We start from the raw sequence: 19944 nt of genomic DNA, 5'->3' as shown, positions 1-19944 counted from the left end.
GGGCGGGGGATGCTGTTTGGTGGGTCTCCAGGTGTGCGGACAGGGCAGAGAGCGATGGGGGTGACGGGGTGTCAGGGCTTTCCACCCCCGGGGTGCGCGTGGCTGGGCGGCAGGGGGAATGCAGACTGCTGGCGAGCGGGTGCTGGGAGCGCCTGTTCGGAGGAGGAACGCAGCCCTGAGACACGGCTGAGGGCGGGGGTCAGGCACAGTCGTGTCCGCCCGGCAGCGCCCGTGACGCCGCCGAGAAGCTGCGCGAGCGGGGCGGGGCCCGCGCGCCTCTGCGCACGCGCGCCCCGCGCAGGGGGCGGTGCGATCCTCGCACGCGGCGGCCCGAGCTCGCGGCGGGGTCTGGCACGCGCCGCTTCCCGGGTGGTTCCCTGAGGTGGCAATGGCGGGACCCGCGCGGGACCCGCACCGGCTGCGGCCGCCGGGGCGCGGGAGGGCCCGGCGCGACCTCACCACCGCCCACATCGAGTCCTTCAACTACGCCGTCAGCGAGGGCGTGTACCGCGCCGTGCAGGTTCGTGGGGCGGCGGGGGGCGGCTGGTCCGCGCCCTGCCCTGCCCCCGCCGCGCTGACCCGGTGCCGTTGCAGGATGTGCCCCCGGTGGAGTTCGCGCTGAAGGACAGCCGGGTGTTGCTGGCGCTGGTCGGCGTGTCCATCGCCCCCCCCCGCCGTGCCGGCCGGGACGGTCTGCCAGGAGAGGAGGGTGTACCCCGCCGAGTGCCGCGGGCTCCGCAGCACCTACCGCGGCAGGATCACCGTAAGTGCCCGCGTCCCACCGCCCGCTCGCTCCGCACACGCGTGTCCCCGTCCGGCGGCGCGTGTCCCGGTCCCGCCCGCAGGTCCGGCACAGGCGGGGAGCGGAGCCGGGTGAGCCGCGAGCACGCGTGTCCCCGTCCGGCGGGGCGGCCTCACGCCCCCGAGGGCGGAGCCGGTTGAGCCTTGTGCTGTAGTTAAAGGCGCCTTCCCGGTTCGCAGGTCCCACGGGGAGAGCGCTGAGAGCGTTTCAGAGAGCGCTGCCCCGCGTGGGGTCTGGGGTGTTGATGATACGTGGGCGTGTTGATGTGCGGGCTCACCATACAAACTTCCGCACACGCCAAGCTTGTCGTGGTCCTGGCCCTGCTGCCCTTAGCCCATGTCACCCTAGCCAAGTTCTCCACGCTGTTGTCACATTTACCTTGCTAGCAGCCTGTCATTTCGGAAGACCTTGGATGGAGACCCGTGTCATCCCAGGCTGATCATCCAAATCTTGTTTCTGCACGAATCCAGGTTCCAAAAGCAGCGTTGCTCCCATACAGAAGTCCAGACCTATAAATCTTCTTGTTCACATGTTCATCGTTTTTCTGAATTGCTCTGAAATTTGCCTAGAGAGGAATCATGCCCAGCAGATATTTTCCTTTGCACTATGAAAAGATTTCACATTGCTGTTTTCTGTTAAAATTGTGTAATTGTGTCTGAGCTGATTGCTTACATGAAGCACCTGGTACAAGGGAATGCTTGTTTGGAATCTTAGCTTTTTAGGTTTTTAATTTGTCCAGAACCTTACACCTTACATGCTAAAAGCCACTCTTAAGTGCAGTATCTTACTTGAACATGAAAATGGGGCAGTTGCAGGTTATTCACAGCTGTATTCCCAGTGGATCTTAGATTTTCATGAGCTAGAGATGCTTTTATCTTTCACCCCTGAATTATTTCCCATGTCTTTTGTTTCCATTGTTACCTGTTTAATCATTTGGGGGATGTTTGGAGCAGTTGGACAGACAGTTTTGCTGTGCTTGCATGAAAAGACATTGCCATGTGCTGGGACAGGTTGGTCTCTCCCACTCTCTGCCTATACACAGCAGCAAGCAGTGAGTAATCATTCCCTGTTTCCACTGTGCTGCTTTAAGCATGTATCCCTCTCCTCAGTTTCATCCTGCAGTTCTCACCTCCCCAAGGTGAGAAGTGAGCCATAGTCTGCTGAGCAGCTGCTCATACTTACACGGGAGCCACTTTATACCTGTAGTCATTGTTTAAGATACAGACTGGAACTGTGCAGCAGTCTGTCTGTAAGGCTGCACCGTGGATTTAAAGAGGCACAGTAACATTTCATTTCCCTTTCCTAGTAATTTCTAAGACTCAATTTACTCTCTTTAGCTGTTGCCAGGTGTTGAACCAATGTTCTTGTATTGCAGTGCCAGTGTTTCTTTCCTCTTTTAAAGCCTCTCATTTTGCATATAAAGTTAGGATTGTTTGCTCCCACAGTTCTTCTGCAGACCGACCCACTGCCAGATCTTGTTAATAAATTTTCTTTCCCACATGCTTTTCTTTCTCACTTTTCAGATCACTCTTGAGCATGCTATGTGAAGAAGTCTTAAGAAAGGTCTCTGCAGGTTGTAGTGTGGATGTGCTTTACTGAGCACTTACTGTTTTCTTCTTTTAACTGTTAACTTCTGAGGTTTCCTTTCCTATCCCATGGCTGCCTTTTTTTACTTAGGCTGCTGTGTTGAAGAGTCTGAAAGGCAAAGTAGACAATACCAACCTTGTTTACTCACCTAGCAGCTTGTTTACCTAGCTCTAGACTTGTATGATTTTCTTCTGTAAACCCATGTTGACTGTTTTCCAGAGTGTAATCTTTATGCATGTGTCTACTAGTTCTGCTTTTTATTATTACTACCATTTTACAGTGATAGAAGTCTGCTAAACTGTGGTAGAAACCTATGGTTATATGAAATATACAATTAATAAGGCAGAAAATATTAAAAGGGCAACTTAATTTGCTTACTGTTCATGTTGTATCGTTTCAGGCTGACATCAGCTGGTCAGTAAATGGCATGCCACAAGGGACTATCAAACAGCCCTTAGGGTATATTCCAATCATGGTGAAGTCCAAATTGTGCAACCTCTATAGTCTTTCTCCACAAGAGCTCATGCAGCACCATGAGGAGGAAGAGGTAACCAAGATTTTGTGGATCAGGAAAATCTGTATTTCATCTGAGCAGTCTGTCAGGCCAGCTTCTCTTCCCAGGTCTTGAGCGTTTATATTTTGTTTCAAGTTTGACGTGCTGTTTTCTCTGTACGAACCTTGATTATGGTGGTTCCATGAAGCAGCTTGAAAAATTTGCAGTCACGGCTGTTGTTGAATACAGGGATCTGTGCGGTGCCGATACCTCTCAACTGCTGCCGAGCAACTGAGGGTGCTGTGAGGGGGCCTCTGTGGAGACAAAGATTTGGAGAGCAGGCACTGAAAGACATTTTCATTCCCAGTTGTCTTTTGCACCTTTTTCCTCGTCCCCCCAGTAGCATGTCAGCTGTCTGTAATTGCTGCTATTTAGTGCTCCATTTTGCACTCACGAAATGAGTGATCAAACTACAAAAAAAAAATCAGAAAAATAAGCTTGTAGGTGACCAGATAGAGATGTTTTGCTCTGAAAATCCCTCTGGTTTATAAACTCAAAATGAGAACTTCAGAACATTTATTTTAAAAAATTAATGTTAGCTCTTCAAAGATGTTCAGTTGACCACAAGGGTTTTTGGGATGTTTTTCTTCCTCTAAATTGTGGAACATGCATCCCTTTCCTTGCACTCTGTGCTACATTTAGACTGCATAAGTCACTAGTAAGGAGTGCAGCCTTTCCAAAAGTAGTGCTGAAACATGTCTTGCTATGTGTTTCCTGGTTAAAACGTGAAATGTTTGTTTTTACTGTATAATACAGGCATTTTTTTCTTTTACTTAAAATACCAGTTCTGAGTTTCTAAGGACATTAAAATATTTTTTTTCTCCTGCCAGGAAATGGGAGGCTACTTTATAATTAATGGCTTAGAAAAAGTTATTAGGATGCTGATTATGACCAGGCGAAATTTCCCTCTTGCAATGACAAGACACAAATGGAAAAACAGAGGCCCTGGTTTCACAGAGTATGGTAAGCTGAACAGTTCCCTGCAGCATCCTGGTAATAACTACTTGATGACAAACAGGAGTGACCATCTATAGCTGAATTTTGGTAGTTTGTTTTGTTGTAGCTCTTGCATAGTGTTTATATTTTTTACTACACATAAAAATAAAGGGCAAACAGTACAAGCACGAGGCAGGTGCTTACCCTGTGGGAGCTGTTTGAGCTGCCCATGCAGAATGAGGAGATTATATTCCAGGGCTTGCAGTGTGTGTCACCTTTTGTTTCATGGAGGGTGCAGCCAAAACCCTGTCTTCAGTACAAGTCAGTGTAAACCACTGAACTTGTTTCATTGATTTTGTTTATTTGTCCTTTGGGGTGGCATATTTAGTTTACATGAAGCAGAGTAACTAGGTTCTTGGCTGTCCCCTACCTTTGGTATGTATACTCAGCAAAACCAGTTTAAAACAGAATTAAGCCAGAAAATTTTAAATGGGATTTTAAACTCGGGTGTTACCAGCTGCTGATTTGACTGGACCGTGGTGCTTGAACATACACTGTAGTTCCACCCTAGTTTATTTCAAGGAAGGCAGTGCTAGATTAAATGGTCCTCTTTGTTTTATTTTATTTTGTCCTGCGGTGAATGGCATGGGACAGGACCAGGGAACACTGCTTCAGCACTACCACCCAAACACAGAGATGTGAAAACATGACCCAGAGTGCAATAAGGGAGAATACTTGTGTGTTGCTCTATCTTATAGCCAAAGGTTACAGACAGAATAATTGAGGCTTGGGTCTTTCTTTTCTTTAAAAACTTCGTGTATCTTCCAAGCCTCTCAGCAAGTGTGCTGGCTGTTCTGAAACATCACCCTGCTCTGCTGAGAACTGAATTGACCTGGTGTGTTTATTTGAACTGGCCCACTGATGCTGAAGTGAGTGATCTACCTTGTGTAGATCTGCCTTGTCTCAGTCATCAAGTAGCAAAGTTTCTCCCATGAATTGTCTCATACCTGCTCAGACACGTCACAGTGATGCAGCCAGTTTTGTACAGCTCACTCTTGTTGTTTTTGCAGGAGTAGTGATGCACTGTGTTAAAGATGAGCACACTGCAATAAATATGAACCTTCACTACTTGGAAAATGGCTGTGTCATGGTGAATTTCATTTTTCAGAAAGAGTTGTTCTTCCTCCCCTTGGGATTTGCTCTGAAGGTAAGCAGTTGAATGCTTGTGCTTTCTATGTTGAATAAATACAGAAGTTATGCAAAGCATTTTTATTTTAAGTAATGAGAAGAAGCTAATTCCATTTTAAGTATTTTCAGTCCTCTTTCATATTCTGATTGGAAAACAGTAGTCCAAACTGAGTCTATGTCTGTATTGTAACACTCATCTGCAGCAGAGGAAGTGTCTACAGGGGCAAGTGAGGAGGGGAGAGTCACACAAGGGTTTCATGGTTTTTTGCTAATAAATGGTCTGGATGGAGAGCTTGTGGAAAGTTTGCCACTTACTGTGACAGATCTCAGGAATCTTTTTAAAACAGAATGGCAGCTGAATGTTCAGTGAGTGAACAACATTAAAGTCAGGTTGTCCCATGTAAAAGTAAACCGGTGAACTGGCTTCCTTTTTTAAGAAGAAAAATAAAATGCTTTTTCTGGTTGGAACTGAAAGCAGTGAAGATCTGGAAGGATCTATTTGAGTACCTTTGATAGATGTAAACTGTTGTTTCAATAGCAGGCAGAAGTTTTCCTTGAGCCAAGACTTCTAAAATTCTTCCCTACAAGCATGCTTTCTCTAGTAACACAGGCAGAGTACTGCAGCTGTGTATTTTATCTACAGCAGCAAAGCCTTAGAGCAAATCAGAGACCTGTGACACTACATGATGGAAGCATCATGTAAAATGGCATCACTGAATTTGTATCTTCTTTCAACTTTCAACAAATTTTATCTTCATTTCAACAAAAGTGGCTCCACTACGCTTCTGTTCCAGCTGTAATTCTGGTTTCTTCTTGCTGTATAATCATCCCAGTGCTCTCTGTTAGACAAGAGGCAGCATATGCTTTGGCTTCTTCCAAATTGTGTATATCATGATAACCAAGCAGCAGAACTGAGCTTAAATTGTCCCCTTTTATAAAGAAATCTGCCTTAGTGTCTTTTTCATGTGGCCTTCAATTTTTCCTGAACTTTTTGAACCCTACCTACAAATTGTTTACTTGAGGATGAGGCACATGTGTCAGTAAATACAGAAGTCATTGGTGAAACAGGTTATTTGCTTAACCCTAATGTATAAAAACAAGTAGGAAGCCATTATAAAAACAAGAATGTTGGATTTAAATATGAGCTTTAGTATGTGAATGAAGTGCTGAAAATGAAGTGGATTGGTTCCAACAGCCTTCATCAAAAGGCTGAATTGCCCTTTGGTTCGCATGAGAATAAATAGTGGCTTTAGGCAGAGGTGAGTTAAATTCATGTTTCTAAGTGAGCTTGTTCTGTAAAGATATTACCTAAACGAAAGAAGACCTTTAATTTAGAGTGTGCAAGTTTGGAGGTTTTATTATTTTCCTTAAATAACCACTCCTTGTATTGGGAATACTTGTGATCATTATCAGGGTATGAACATCCCCTGCATTACTCACCTCAACTCCACAGCATTTTTCAGTTTGCATTGTGGAAGGGCATTTCCAGAGGACTGAAACCCTAAATTATGGGGTGCCTTAGTTCTTCAGCTGTATTTTATAGACAGATGCTGTGATCTTATTTTTCTGATCTGATACACTTCTTTCAGGCATTAGTTAATTTTCCAGACTACCAGATTTTTGAAGAGCTGGTCAAAGGAAAGGAAGATGACACCTTTTTTGTGAACTGCGTTACTGAGATGATGAGAGCAGTGGTGGACGCGGGCTGTTTGACACAGCAAAATGTCCTCGAATACCTGGGAAAGAGCTTCAGAATAAAACTCAGCCTTCCTGAGTGGTACAGCAATGAACAGGCTGCAGATTTCATTTTGAGGTATCTATATATGCGTGTAGGAGTGTGTGATGCAGTGTTACTGTATTGAATTTATAGGCAGATGTAAGAGTACTCTGCCATGTTACATCACCCTTTATTTTGATTTTTCACATGTGTTTATAAAACAATAACCAGTGGCCAGTTTTTGATGGGATTCCAGGATATTATGATGATCTACATGTATTTGTGGTGTTCAGAATTGTGTATTTTAATGGATCAACACAGGTATTCCCAAAATGGTTTCAGGAGAGGGTATCAGTTGTTATTTGATGTAAGTGATGAAAAACATAAATATTGAGGAAGAGAAGGTTAAAGCTAGGTCTGTGACTGCTTGAGGTTCCATATGTTGAACAGAAATACTGCAGATTGTTATCAGTTTCACACAATCGCCTTCAGCTATGAATAATTTTTATCTTTTAAAATGGAATAAAATAGGTGCTTTAAAATCTTGCTTCTTCCATGAAATAAGTTAGAAAGCAATGGAAAAATTGCTTTTGAGACTGTCACTGTGACAGGTGTTCAGCTAAATATTTTTCTGGTAAAGTAGGTGTTTGCTCTTTGAGAGTCTTTTTAGCACATGAAAAGGATCGTTTGGGATACCCAAGTCCTTGAGTACTTGTAAATAGGTAAATATTCTATTGGGTGATTTGTTTGGGTTTTGGTTTTTCCTCTGAGGTGTTTTTTTTTTTTCTCTGATATGGTCTGTACACCTTATTTACCTCAGCTGAGGAGATGGAAGAGGAGGAACAGTGAAACCATGAATTGGGTTGTACCCTATGTATAATAAGACAGAACAGTAACTTACCTGGACAGAACCTGCTTTCTGAGTTTTGTCTTGCTTTGCAGTGAAGTTGTGAAGTGAAGGCTTTGGTCAAGGGGAATATCAATCAGAATTGAAAAGCCAAAAAAAAAATCCTATGAGTGCTGATGGAAGGCTGTTGCACTTGTGTCTTGAAGAGCAAGTGACCTTAAGTGTCTTGGAAAGCATTTGACCTGCTCTAGTGGGAATTAGGTGTGGCTTTCCTTTTTGTTTGTGCTAGTGTTGCTCAGCCGGCAGTTTTCCACGTGTGGATTGATAACAGTGGAGATTTGGCAGGACACTGGTAGCGTTAACAGAAATATTTTGTGGTTTACTACTAGTTTCCAGCTCAGGTTTGGGGTGGGGTGCATGTATGTGGATGTGTGTGTGTGTATGATCGGTGTCATAGCTACTGTAAAACAACACAAACCTCGTTTGTTGGCTGGCCCCAAATCAAATAGCTGTTTACATAAACTGTATGCTTATAAGGATGTCTAACATGAGAGCTTGTAAAATCAATCTTTCACAAGGTTCAGCTTCTTTTAAGGTATATCCTTGACAAAACTAGACCCTTAAAATGACAAGTTGATAATTTTTCAGCTCAGTTTCTGGGTTGTTGTTATTATTTTTATTATTATTTATTGGAATTTTCATTTCACAAAGGGCAACTGCAGAAGCTTGTGCCTTGTTAGGCTTTTTATCCAAAAAAAATTGGTTTATGATTATTTAGAAGAAACTTGAAGAACTGCTAGCATAAAGAGATGATGTTAGTTGTCCTCCTTCTTTCTCTTCCTTCAGCAAGTGTATCTGCATTCACCTGACAAATAGAACTGAAAAGTTCTACCTGCTCTGTATGATGACCCGGAAGCTGTATGCTTTTGCCAAAGGGGAATGCATGGAGGATAATCCAGATAGTATCATGAATCAAGAGGTTCTTACCCCAGGACAGCTTTTCCTTATGTTCTTAAAGGTAAGGTCTTAAAGGATTTAAGCCTGTAAATGTAGCAGCCATCCAGTCCAGACCCCACAGTGACCATGGGGTCAGGAGAAGTGCAGGAGCCAGACTGAAGAGCAGGGAGCCTGGATATGCTGTGAAGGATGAGACAGTTCTGGATGTAATGTTATCAGGCAGCACAGTTGAGGAAGGCTTGGCTCTCTCGATATGGGGTACTAAATATGCTGAAGAAAAGCCTATACAAAACCTGGAATAAAGAGCTTCATAGCATACCAGAGCAAATTGAAGCGCCCCATTCAGGGTGGGGAGTCTGAGGAAGGAGGAATACTCATCCTTCTGGTGTTTGAAGAGTGTGTTGAAACAGCATTTTTATGTTGTATCGGTTGATATGGGAGTGGTTATGATCTGCCTTGTAGCATTGCTGCTTTTTCACATGGCAAATGTGCAAGAAAATAAGCAGCCCCAGCCTCCCTCACCTTTCAAAAGTGATTATTCGTGATGTTATCGTTGCTCTCACATCTTTAAATTATTTTATGGATCAGAAAGTTGATAGCATGCTTCTGACTTACACAATTAACTTATTACTATACAATTACTATACATACTTATTCCAATTCAGTATGAATTCAGAGTATTTCTAGGGATACGTCATTTTAGGATGCAGTGAGGAAATCAGTCCAGTTCAGAAGCTTGATTATCCCATGAAGCTCATTGTGGAATAGCAGTTCTCATCCCCAGCTAAAGATACTTCCTTGAGTTATTAGATATCTGTACTTTAATCTTTCTTCTCCCCTTTAGCCCAAATTTTCTTTAGCATTGTTTTGTTGAAAGCCTATTAAAACCTCTCTACTACTTGAGTGGTTTGAAAGTGAGTTTGGGGAAGCGTTTTAGTGCTATATGGAACAACCACCAGGAACTAGAAAAAGTTGCTTTCCTGCCTAGCCCTGTCAGATCAGCAGGAGAGTGAGTTAACAGCCCCTTTTTTGAATTCAAAGATCCTAAGTAGTCTAAGTTATACCATGTACAGTGTATACAGTGGCTTTTCACCAAGAATTCAAAGCACTGATGGATGTCTCATGTATTTTTCCCAATTTCTTTGCTATCTACAATCACAGTAGTGATTAAATTACAGATAAAATAGAAATCCAGTCCACTGTCTCTGATTGTCTCAGCAACATTTAAATATTGTATTCCCACGGCTTTCGAGTTTGTGCATCTAAACATTTTTTTGCTTTGTCACTGTATTTAGCAGAGTTGTTCTTGTGGTCAGGTTATACGTACAGTTTCTTTTTCAGATTTTGTCTGTGCTTTATGGAATTCTGTTATTGTACTGCATTTGTCAGACTCATCACCAGTCTGGATGGAAGCGATTACTAAGCTGTTGGGTGGGTGTCTTCCTTGCAGTTCTGTGTTGACATAGTACCATCAGCGTTTTGATAGAATGAAGTCAGTGTGGGAAATAAGGCTGGAAAACTGTCATTTCCTTAAAAGTTGTCCATTCTGGCTGATTTCAGAGGACTTCTGTAGCGTGTGCAACTGAGGATGAGGTTCTAATATGAGCCTTTATTTTCCTGTTTTAAATTTAAATCTCTCCCTTTAAACTCTAGGAGAGGCTTGAAACCTGGTTGCAGTCTGTTAAGTTTGTTTTGGAGAAAAGAACGGAAAAAGCAGATATCAGCCTAAACACAGACAGCTTGGTGAAGGCATTCAGTCTGGCACCAGACTTCACCAAACCATTTGAATATCTTCTTGCAACTGGCAATCTACGATCTAAAACCGGTAAATCTGCAGGCTTAGGAAGCCTTTTTTATTTTTTCCTGTATTGACAGAATGAGGAACAGCATAAAACTGAGCTCTTAACTGCTTGTAGGCAGACATTGTACACTGTAACTGAATTAGTGGAAGGGGTTTGAGGAAAGATACAGTTGAGGAAAAAGCAGGATTTCTCCTCAGGCATAGGCATTGTGCATGGTATAAAAACAGGTTAGTTATTAAAGCAAACTCTATCCACATAAATAGTTGAAACAAAATTTAGCATTGTCTAATACAGCAACTGTATTTTGATTTGTTTCCCCAAAGGTTATTTCTTCTAACTTAGAAGGTGCAATGTAAGACAAAGAAGGGGCATTTGTTAACCAGAACTGCGTCCTGAGTCATGTGAGCTTAAGTGGAAAGAAACTGCTTCACTAGTATATTTCAAATTTATCTGATGCTTCCCTGAAATGTCTAGTATGACAAGGTTGTACTCTTGTAATGGAGTGCCACTAGAAAATGAAATTAGATTAAAAAAGGCTGCAGAATTTTGGTAAAATGTACCAGCTGCAAATTCCTGGTCGCTTCACTGGGAATTACTTTCATATGTTTGTGAAAGGAACTGGATTTTAAGCAATAGCTTGGAATTTAAAGTCTCTAGGTCTCTCTTGGGTCACTTAGTTGTGTGTGTACCTGTGCCTCTCTTGTTAGGATCCACAGTGAGCATCTTTAGGGCTTGTCAGTGAAAAATAAAAAACTGCCTTGTAATATCATACTGCATTTGTTAAAGCTGGATGACATTCTGACAGATATCTCAACTTTGTTCCCAAGGCCTGGGCATGTTACAGGACAGTGGTCTCTGTGTGGTGGGGGACAAGCTGAATTTCATCCGCTACCTTTCCCACTTCCGCTGCATACACAGAGGGGCAGCGTTTTCCCAGATGAGAACTACAACTGTGCGCAAGCTGCTGCCCGAATCCTGGGGATTCCTGTGCCCTGTGGACACCCCAGATGGAGAACCCTGTGGTCTGATGAACCACATGACAGCTGTGTGTGAAATAGTGACAGAGATGGTGCCCGTGACAGACATTCCACCTTTGTTATGTTCCCTAGGTATGTTTTACTGGCTTGATCATTTAATTAAGTAGTCTTCCTTTTTACCTCACTGCCCTGCAAACACCTGTCTGGGAAAGGTTCTCCACACAGAATCACAGCACACAGTTAAGAAGGTGAAATCAAGTTGAACCTGTACTTACCATGCTTTTGCTTAGTGGTAGGCCTGTCAGCCTTTTGGAGAGTGTAAAGTTCAACATAAGTGTCTCTTAGCTGTGTGCTGTAGAGTGAAGATCTTCATTGAAGCACAAAGAATTGCACAGTACAAGGTCTAGGAAACTGGACTAAGCAGGAGCTTTGTGATGCTCCTGGTGACTTGAATTGAACTGCAGCACACCTGTGATTGCCACGATAATGGGAATCCTTATTTCAATTGGGAAAATGGGGAGGAGAATGGCATTCTTAGTTGTGAATGTTTTGTATTTTCCAATAAATACTCTACAGCTCTGTCCTGAATTTTTTGCTGTCTCAGAAAGCTTTTTGGCGCAGATTGAGACTTTGTGCTGAAATAACTTCTGTGTTTTGTTTGCTCTTTTGGCTGTTCCTTCTGTCAACCTCCCCTTCTCACAGGTGTCACCCCCATTGATGCAACTCCAAGCAAGCCTTATGCAGAGTGCTACAGAGTTGTGTTGGATGGCTCTGTGGTGGGCTGGGTAGAGGGAGAGCTGGCTCCTGAGATTGCAGAAACCTTACGCCGTTTCAAGGTTGTTCTTGCTTTAAATGTTTCTTAGCTAAACATCCTCAATATGCAGTGGTCAAAAATAGATATGTTTGGAACTTTTTAGTCTTCCATGTATTTGTTTATTTTTTTTAATCTGACCCAATAAGTTATCTTTGGCTGTATATTGGTATTGGGGTGGGCCTTTCTGTTTTGCTTTTCTGTATCCATATGTTTCATCTCTTGGTTTATGAAGTCATAATTTTTAAAACAAACTATTTTTTCTTGGAAAAAAAAGATAGACATATTCTGTCCTTTTCTTGGTGGAGATTTTTCTAAAAGTATTTTTAAGGTCTTTTCTTGTTTTTTATTAGTGGCTGCACCTGTGATTGACATTTTCATAGTGTAATGTGCTGGATGCAGTTTAACTAAACCAGTGCTGGTTTGTGTTTCCAAATTGGTATTTCTTTGCTCAGATAACACAAGAGAAAAGATTTCCTGGACGGGCAGAAGTGGTCCTTATCCCAATGACGGGAAAACCCAGTCTGTATCCTGGATTGTTCATTTTTACTACCCCTTGCCGGATGGTGCGGCCTGTCAGAAACCTGTTCTATGGAAAGAATGAATGGATTGGTACTCTGGAACAGGTCAGGTTTGCATATTTCTGTGTTACAGAGTTTTCTGGCATCAAAAATGGGTTTGGAAAATATTAACGAAAGGAGCTGAGGATGGGGCATAGGGAGCTTGTGTTGAAGGGCTAGAATAGGTGGCAAAAGGTTTTTGTCACCTTCTGCTAATTGGTTTCTGGTAAATGTCTTGGATGGACTGTAGAGATCGTTTTGAGATCTTGAAATTTGCTGTCAGTATTAATTTTGTGAAGCTTTAGAGGTGAAGAATTGCTGTCTTGTGTGTACTGTGCCACCTTGTGTTACATCGTGTTCTCCAAATTGCTCATGGGCAGCCACACAGGGGATTGCTGGGAAGCTTGCCAATTTGGAACATTTAATATGGGAGACAGAAAGGAGGGCAAGTTACTGCAGTTCTGTATTTCCAGTCTTTCTTTCCTTGCATCTAGTCTGTGATTGTTGATCGGTAGTTTAATAGCTGTCTGATTTTTCTCGCCTGCTAATACACTAAGGTGCAAACAACGACCGCACCTAAAAATGAAATGGATAAAAAGCCATTGGAGACAGCTTTGTCTTGCTTCCTTCCCTTTAAAAGAAGGAAGTGAACAACCATTGTCCAATTCAATGCTTGCAGATCTTCATGAACGTGGCCTCGCTGGAGTCAGAGGTGGTGCCTGGAGTGACCACTCACCAGGAGCTCTTCCCTCACAGCATTTTGAGTGTGGTGGCCAACCTCATTCCCTTCTCCGACCACAACCAAAGTCCACGAAACATGTACCAGTGCCAGATGGGTAAGTGCTATAGTACTCACTGCCACAAGTCTCTGGGCAAGGAAGAGGGTAGAAAAAAACCCTCTCACATGTCTATTCCAGTGTGTCTTCCCACATACCAAAATAACAGCTCTTCCCAGACATTGTTTCAGGATTAAGGTTGATGAACAGCCATTTTTTTCATAGCAAAGCAAATGAAGTCAAGTTAGTCATCTTAGCTGCCTTCCAGTGGGTAGTCCTAAGTTGTTGCACTCATGTTGCCTTCCTTAAGCCTTTAGTAAGTTTTGTGTAGTTTTTCTTAAACTATTAGTTTAGTTTATTCTTAGACTATTTTTCTTAAACGTTTTCTTTGTTGTTGTTGATCATATGGAGAAGCAAAGAGTACTGCAGCAGCTGTTTGGTGATGTTAGTGTCTGACAGCTGTGCTGCCAACAGTCCTCCTGTCCCCACAGCTGATGGGTAGCCTGCTTCTGACTGGTGCCTGCAGTAGGTGCTCTGCAGTACTTAGGGTGAGGTTTCCTTGTCACCTTTTCTCAAGAGTGACAGCTGTCACAACACCGCAGCTGTTGAGAGGACATTTGCTGGGCATCTGTTGCAAGGGAGTAATACAGCACTGTGGCAACAGAGTGGGGGTTTTCTGAAAACTACTTGACAAAGATTTAAATGGATTTATTTGGTTGTCTGAAAGAAGCTGGGGTAGGGTATGTAGTGGGGTTTCAATCAGCTGATTTGCAAGAAGCTTATTGAAAAAAAGGCTAAGAGAAAGTGTGTGGGTAGGGACTTGAGGAGAGCAGGTCTCATTTACCTCATTAACACCTCTAGTATATTGAATTTCTAATGCTAATATTAGAAAGATGTCCTTAAAACACAACCAGTTTCTCTTACTTTCCTGAAAGTACCAATGTGACTATGTTTAAAACTCTTTCCTCGCCATTATATTTATACTGCAGGAGCAAATGCTTTTTGACCTGGAAATATTTAACATGTGCCTCACTATGGGAAACCCTGGGGAGAAGACACAGACACACCCCTCAAAAAAACAAACCAAACCACAAACAAAAAAATATCCCCAACTAAGCAAAACCAAAACCACCACACCAACTATAGTGGGGATTTTGAAATTGCAGAAAATAAAACAAAATTAAAAATAGTCCTTATAAAATGCTATGAAAGGAATTGAGTATTGTGGTTCATAGAAAATTTATAGCTGGGCTTAGGGCAGTTACTAAATTCCAAGGGGTTTAAGATTGATAATCCCTCTAAAGTTTAAGTATTTCCACCTTTTTTCTTAACAAGATACATGGAGGATGAAATGTACATTAATTTTGAATTGATCCTGAATAAATACAAGTTTCTTTCCTCCTCCTTTCCTACCTTCCTTGTAGGAAAGCAAACCATGGGGTTTCCAGTTTATAACTACAAGGATCGCTCAGATAACAAGCTGTACCACCTTCACACCCCCCAGAGCCCTCTGGTGCGGCCCAGCATGTATGACTATTATGGTATGGACAGCTACCCAGTCGGCACCAATTCAGTCGTAGCTGTCATCTCCTACAGCGGCTATGACATGGAAGATGCAATGGTAAGCTACCAAAAGGAGAAATCCTGCTGTTCTCTGAAAGAATTTGATGTGAGGGACTGGGAAGAAGGATGGTACCTAGCTGAGAAGACCCTGCTTTCTGCCTTTGCTAGTCCTCACACTTTTTGGGCAGATTCAGGAGCGTACTGGTTAAGTGTTGTTATGGCAGGTAATGCTGGAGGTACTGGGAGTAGAGCAGAGCTCCTTTGTGCAAGACAGCGAGCTTCCAGCATTGAAAAATACTGGGGTTACAGGAGGCTTGAGCCTTTTGGAATGGTGACTTTCTGGGAGGCTTTGTTTAGGAAGGCAGTGTTCCATAATGATCTGATACTTACCTTGTAAATGCTTTCTTTTTTGAAGTTACTAGCAAGTCTTTAACAAGCCTTTGTTTCTTCTTTTTAGATTGTGAATAAATCTTCCTGGCAGAGAGGATTTGCTTTTGGAAGTGTTATCAAGATGGAGAGCATTGACCTTTCCCTTAAAGCCAGCAGGGCAGGCGATAATTTAGTATTTGGCATCAAGCCTGGTGATCCAAACGTTATGGAGAAGCTGGATGCTGACGGACTTCCTTTTGTTGGGTCTATTCTACAGCCCGGAGACCCATTCTACAGCTTCATGAACCTCAACACAGGGGAGACCTTTACAGTGCACTATCCGTAAGTACAGCTTGTCTGTCCTGGCTTTGCTCACCAGGTGGTGAGAGCAGTTGGCCCTTTTTCTCCAGGTGTTCCCTTTTCTCCTGGTGTCCGTGTCTTGACAGAGACCATGAAGTTCATGCTGTAGACGACTCCCACTCACGCATCACATCTGTTCTCTAAGCCAATTTGTGCTGCAGAGTTGACTTATCCCAAGAGGAGTATCTGAGGCGGGTGAAAAGAAAGCACTTGCAGAAGTGTTTTGCTGTCTCCCAAGGATTGCTGCTCTGCCTACGCCACAGTCGCTTTCCGTAGCTTTTTGTCGATTGATTTGCGTAAGATGTTCTGTCTAAAAAAAAACCCAAAGAAACACCAAAAAAAACCAAAACAAAAAACCAAACAAACAAACACAAACAAAACAAAACAAAACAAAAAAAAAACAACAAAAAAACCAAAAAACAAAGTTCCTGATCCCAGAGGTTTGCCAGAAAACCTTGTAAGAAAGTTGTTACAGGATTAGGGGTACAAAGAGCATTTTTATTAACATTACAGGTTCTGCAGAATATTAAAATATGTCAACTATACCCCTCCCTCCCCCTGGAATATTCTGGGGATAAATTTTATAAGATTTCTGAACTTCAGTTGAAAGAAAGGAGGATGCTGGGGCTTTCATTAAAATCCTTTTAATTCTTTCAGGAAAGGAAAGCAAAAACGTTGACAAAACCTGATGTATTTAAGTGCATCCTGCACTCCCAGTTGTCCATACAACTTCAGGTTGTCCGTGTGTCCCTCTACAGCACTGACAGAGTGGGGATGGTGCTGTGTAATTATTCACATTGTGAAGGCAAATTAGTTTGATAAGCACTTGACTGACACAGTAACTGGAATTACTGGGAAGGCTATTGTTTATTGCTCTGTAACAGATGCTGCCCTGGCTGCATTGGGGAGTCTGCTGTGGACTCATAGTCAATCTGGTCGTAGAGCAGGACTAAGAGACTCGGCACATTATCATGTGGAGGTCTGTAAGCTCAGCCTCATCTTCTGGTTCTCCTACCCCATGGTCCAGCTCCCCAGCACTCATGCTAGCCTGGCCTTAGTTAAGATTCCTTATCCAGAGAGCCATTTTACCTCTGTAACATTCAGCTTTTGTTCATTCTCAATCCCGATGAGGTAATTATTTAGTTTTCTACAGAGAGATGAGGCTCCCAGCTTTCAGTCTTGGCTCCTGCTCCCAATTTGCCTCTTAAGAGGGAGTTCTCTTTACTGTCCTCTTTGCTGTCCTAAGTGCCTCTTATGCTGCTGGACCGTAGGTGTGGGCTTGGGAGGACAGAGCCTTTGACTTCAAAAGTTTGAACAAACTTGGAAGAGGCTTACTGTGCTGGTTTTAGCTGGGGTAGAGTTAATTTTCTTCACAGTGGCTAGTATGGGACTGTGTTTTGGAAACTTGAAGCACAGTTTTCTCTTTTTTTTTTTTTTTTTTGGTGGTGGCTTGTGCTGGTTGCATATGGACACAACAAAATAATAGCTTTGAAACAGGAGCTAAACTTGCGTACAGGCCTTCCACAAACACTGTGTTCATTAGGACTTCAGAGGAGAAAATTAGCCTTGTCTTGGGACAAAATGTATTCCTTAGCCATTGTCTCCAAAATAAGTGGAGAGTTTGGGCTGAAAGCTCTGTAACAACAATTAGCAGACACCCAGCACATGGAATATCAGGTTGAGGGCTCATCTGGAGAAGGAACACACCCCTGAACAAGGCACTTGTTGGCAAAGCTCACACTTTCCCTTCCCTTTCTGATCTGAACTTTTGTCTCTGCTAAAGAACTGAACCCGATTCTTTATTTTGGTATTCCATCAAAATAGTGTCAATTTATTGGAGGTAGGAAGAGGGACGGGTGCCTTAACACAAAGAAAATGACACTGGGATGCAGTTTCTCAGATACAAAGTGTGATACAGATGAAGCAGGTTTAAATGATCTTTATTTCAAATCATGGGTGGCATGTGACCTACTGACCTGGAAGTGGTAGCTGAATGGCATTTGTGAGATGCCCTTATATTGCTTTCTTGCCCTAATTCTTACGCAGTCTGATTACCTTTGCCTCTGCATAGTACTTTGAAGAATGGTCATAATTTCCCAGCTGTCCTAAGGCATTTTATAAGAACTATGAAGTGGTTAAGGTTTTTTGCTTAATTTTCCTTTCCTAGCTAAAAATCATTGAGATGCCTGACACCTTTGCTGTGATTGTTTTTCCGCCTACACAGGAATAAGGAAGTTGGCATTGTAGACAATGTCAGGTTATGCAGTAATGACCGTGGCACTGGGAAATTCAAGAAGGCTTGTATCACTGTGAGGGTTCCCCGAAATCCAACTGTTGGAGACAAATTTGCCAGCCGTCACGGACAGAAAGGTATCCTGAGCCAGCTCTGGCCAGTTGAGGATATGCCATTCACAGAGAATGGGATGGTTCCAGACATCCTCTTCAACCCTCATGGCTTTCCCTCCCGTATGACCATTGGAATGTTGATTGAGAGCATGGCAGGGAAGTCGGCAGCACTGCATGGTGTCTCCTATGATGCCACTCCCTTCACCTTCACAGAGAAGAAGTCCGCTTTGAAATACTTTGGTGAGACTTTAGTGAGCGCAGGTTATAACTTCTTTGGGACAGAAAAGATGTACAGTGGCATCAGCGGCCTGGAGCTGGAGGCAGAGATCTTTGTGGGAGTGGTGTACTATCAGCGCCTGCGCCACATGGTCTCCGACAAGTTCCAGGTGAGAACAACGGGGCCCCGAGATGCTGTCACCAACCAGCCTGTCAAGGGGAGGAATGTGGAAGGTGGGATTCGCTTTGGTGAGATGGAGCGGGATGCTCTGCTGGCTCATGGCACATCTTTCCTGCTTCAAGACCGCCTGTTCAACTGCTCCGATGGCTCCATTGCCTACGTGTGCACAAGCTGTGGCAGCATGACATCTCCTGTGCTGGAGAAACTGCCCTACTCCTCTGTGGCAAGCAGCAGGAGGTACTCCTGCTCAGTCTGCAGCGAGGTGGACTCAATTGAAGTTGTCCCTGTGCCCCATGTCTTCCGTTACTTTGTGGCAGAGCTGGCAGCCATGAACATAAAAACAAAGCTCAAGGTGGAGTAGCTTTGTCCTCAGCACAGCAGTGCTGCTGCTTGGAGGAGGCATGTGTCATCCTGCCCTTGCCCCTGAGAGTTTCAAGTGTTATGTCAGTCAGTTCTCAGGTTCTTCAAATTTTTGCAAGATTAATTTGACATTTGTATTGAGATGGGGTGGTCACCAAGCTGTGTGGAGAGGAAACATGGCTCTGTTGAAGTTAATCTGCATTTCCTAAAGGCTCACTAGCTATCAAAAAGTGGTGTATGGAAATCAAGCAATATGCTGCTCCCACTAGGCTCCTGGGTTGAGAGCGGTGGGGTTCTTTGTCCTTTAAGTGCTGGCTGAAGCTGCAGAGATGAAGAGGTCATAAAACAGCATGAAATGTGGATGCTGAAAATGACAAAAAAATAGATATAGTTTTTTGAAGAAAAATCCTTGAAAAACCTATGCCTTAATGATGGCTATGTGTTAAAGTGATTGGACATGTTTTGTTTTGCTTTATTGTCATACATGTGCCTTAACCCACGAAGAAGAAGGCACAAAGTTCTGCTGCAGGAAGCCACAGCCTTGACTGCAAGTAACCACGGTTGCCCTGTCAGTCATGTCCTGGGAGTGTTTGGTGTGGCCAAGCCCAGCATCTGTCTTGGTGCAGCACCACAGTGCTGGGGTTGGGTGGGGTTTTTTTCTGGTTTGCTTGTCTCTGGCTGAAGCAGAAGAAAGCAGAGGCCTTTCCAGCCTGGCTCCGACCCTGAATCGCGCTCGTGCAGCGTGGACACCATGGGGTAGGAGCTCATCGTGCCCCCCTCAGTGCACGGCAGCTGCTGCCGCACTGCCAGCCAGCCCTGTCCCAGGCGCCCTCCGTTCCCCTCCACCTCCCCCCGCCGCAAGGCAGAGCTGGTCAAGAGTTCTTCGGTACGTTTCTACATCACCTGCCGTCAGCGCCGTGCTGGGGCCGGGGGTGGTGCTCAGGGCCCGGCGGGGCCGGGGCGGCGCTCCCAGGGCTTGGTGGGCGGCGGCAGGCGGGAGGCGGTGGGGGTGTCCCCCGTGGGCGAGGCGTGGGGG

The 19944-nt window shown here is 43.8% G+C and overlaps 1 protein-coding gene across 1 annotated transcript; it reads left to right on the top strand.

The window, feature by feature from the left end:
• The first annotated feature begins 410 nt into the window (after positions 1-410).
• POLR1B (RNA polymerase I subunit B) lies at positions 411-19369 on the top strand. Its single transcript, XM_032681310.1, has 15 exons — positions 411-520; positions 595-763; positions 2790-2936; positions 3773-3905; positions 4949-5085; positions 6656-6879; positions 8477-8648; positions 10241-10412; positions 11217-11498; positions 12069-12202; positions 12633-12803; positions 13417-13573; positions 14938-15134; positions 15534-15787; positions 18030-19369. Exons 3-15 carry the CDS (start codon positions 2817-2819, stop codon positions 18907-18909), a joined length of 3033 nt encoding a protein of 1010 aa, XP_032537201.1. The 5' UTR covers positions 411-520; positions 595-763; positions 2790-2816; the 3' UTR covers positions 18910-19369.
• Positions 19370-19944: the final 575 nt, after the last annotated feature.

The sequence above is a fragment of the Chiroxiphia lanceolata genome, chromosome 3, assembly GCF_009829145.1.
Source record: "Chiroxiphia lanceolata isolate bChiLan1 chromosome 3, bChiLan1.pri, whole genome shotgun sequence".
Taxonomy (NCBI): Eukaryota; Metazoa; Chordata; class Aves; order Passeriformes; family Pipridae; genus Chiroxiphia; species Chiroxiphia lanceolata.
This window is presented reverse-complemented; position numbering and strand designations above follow the sequence as displayed.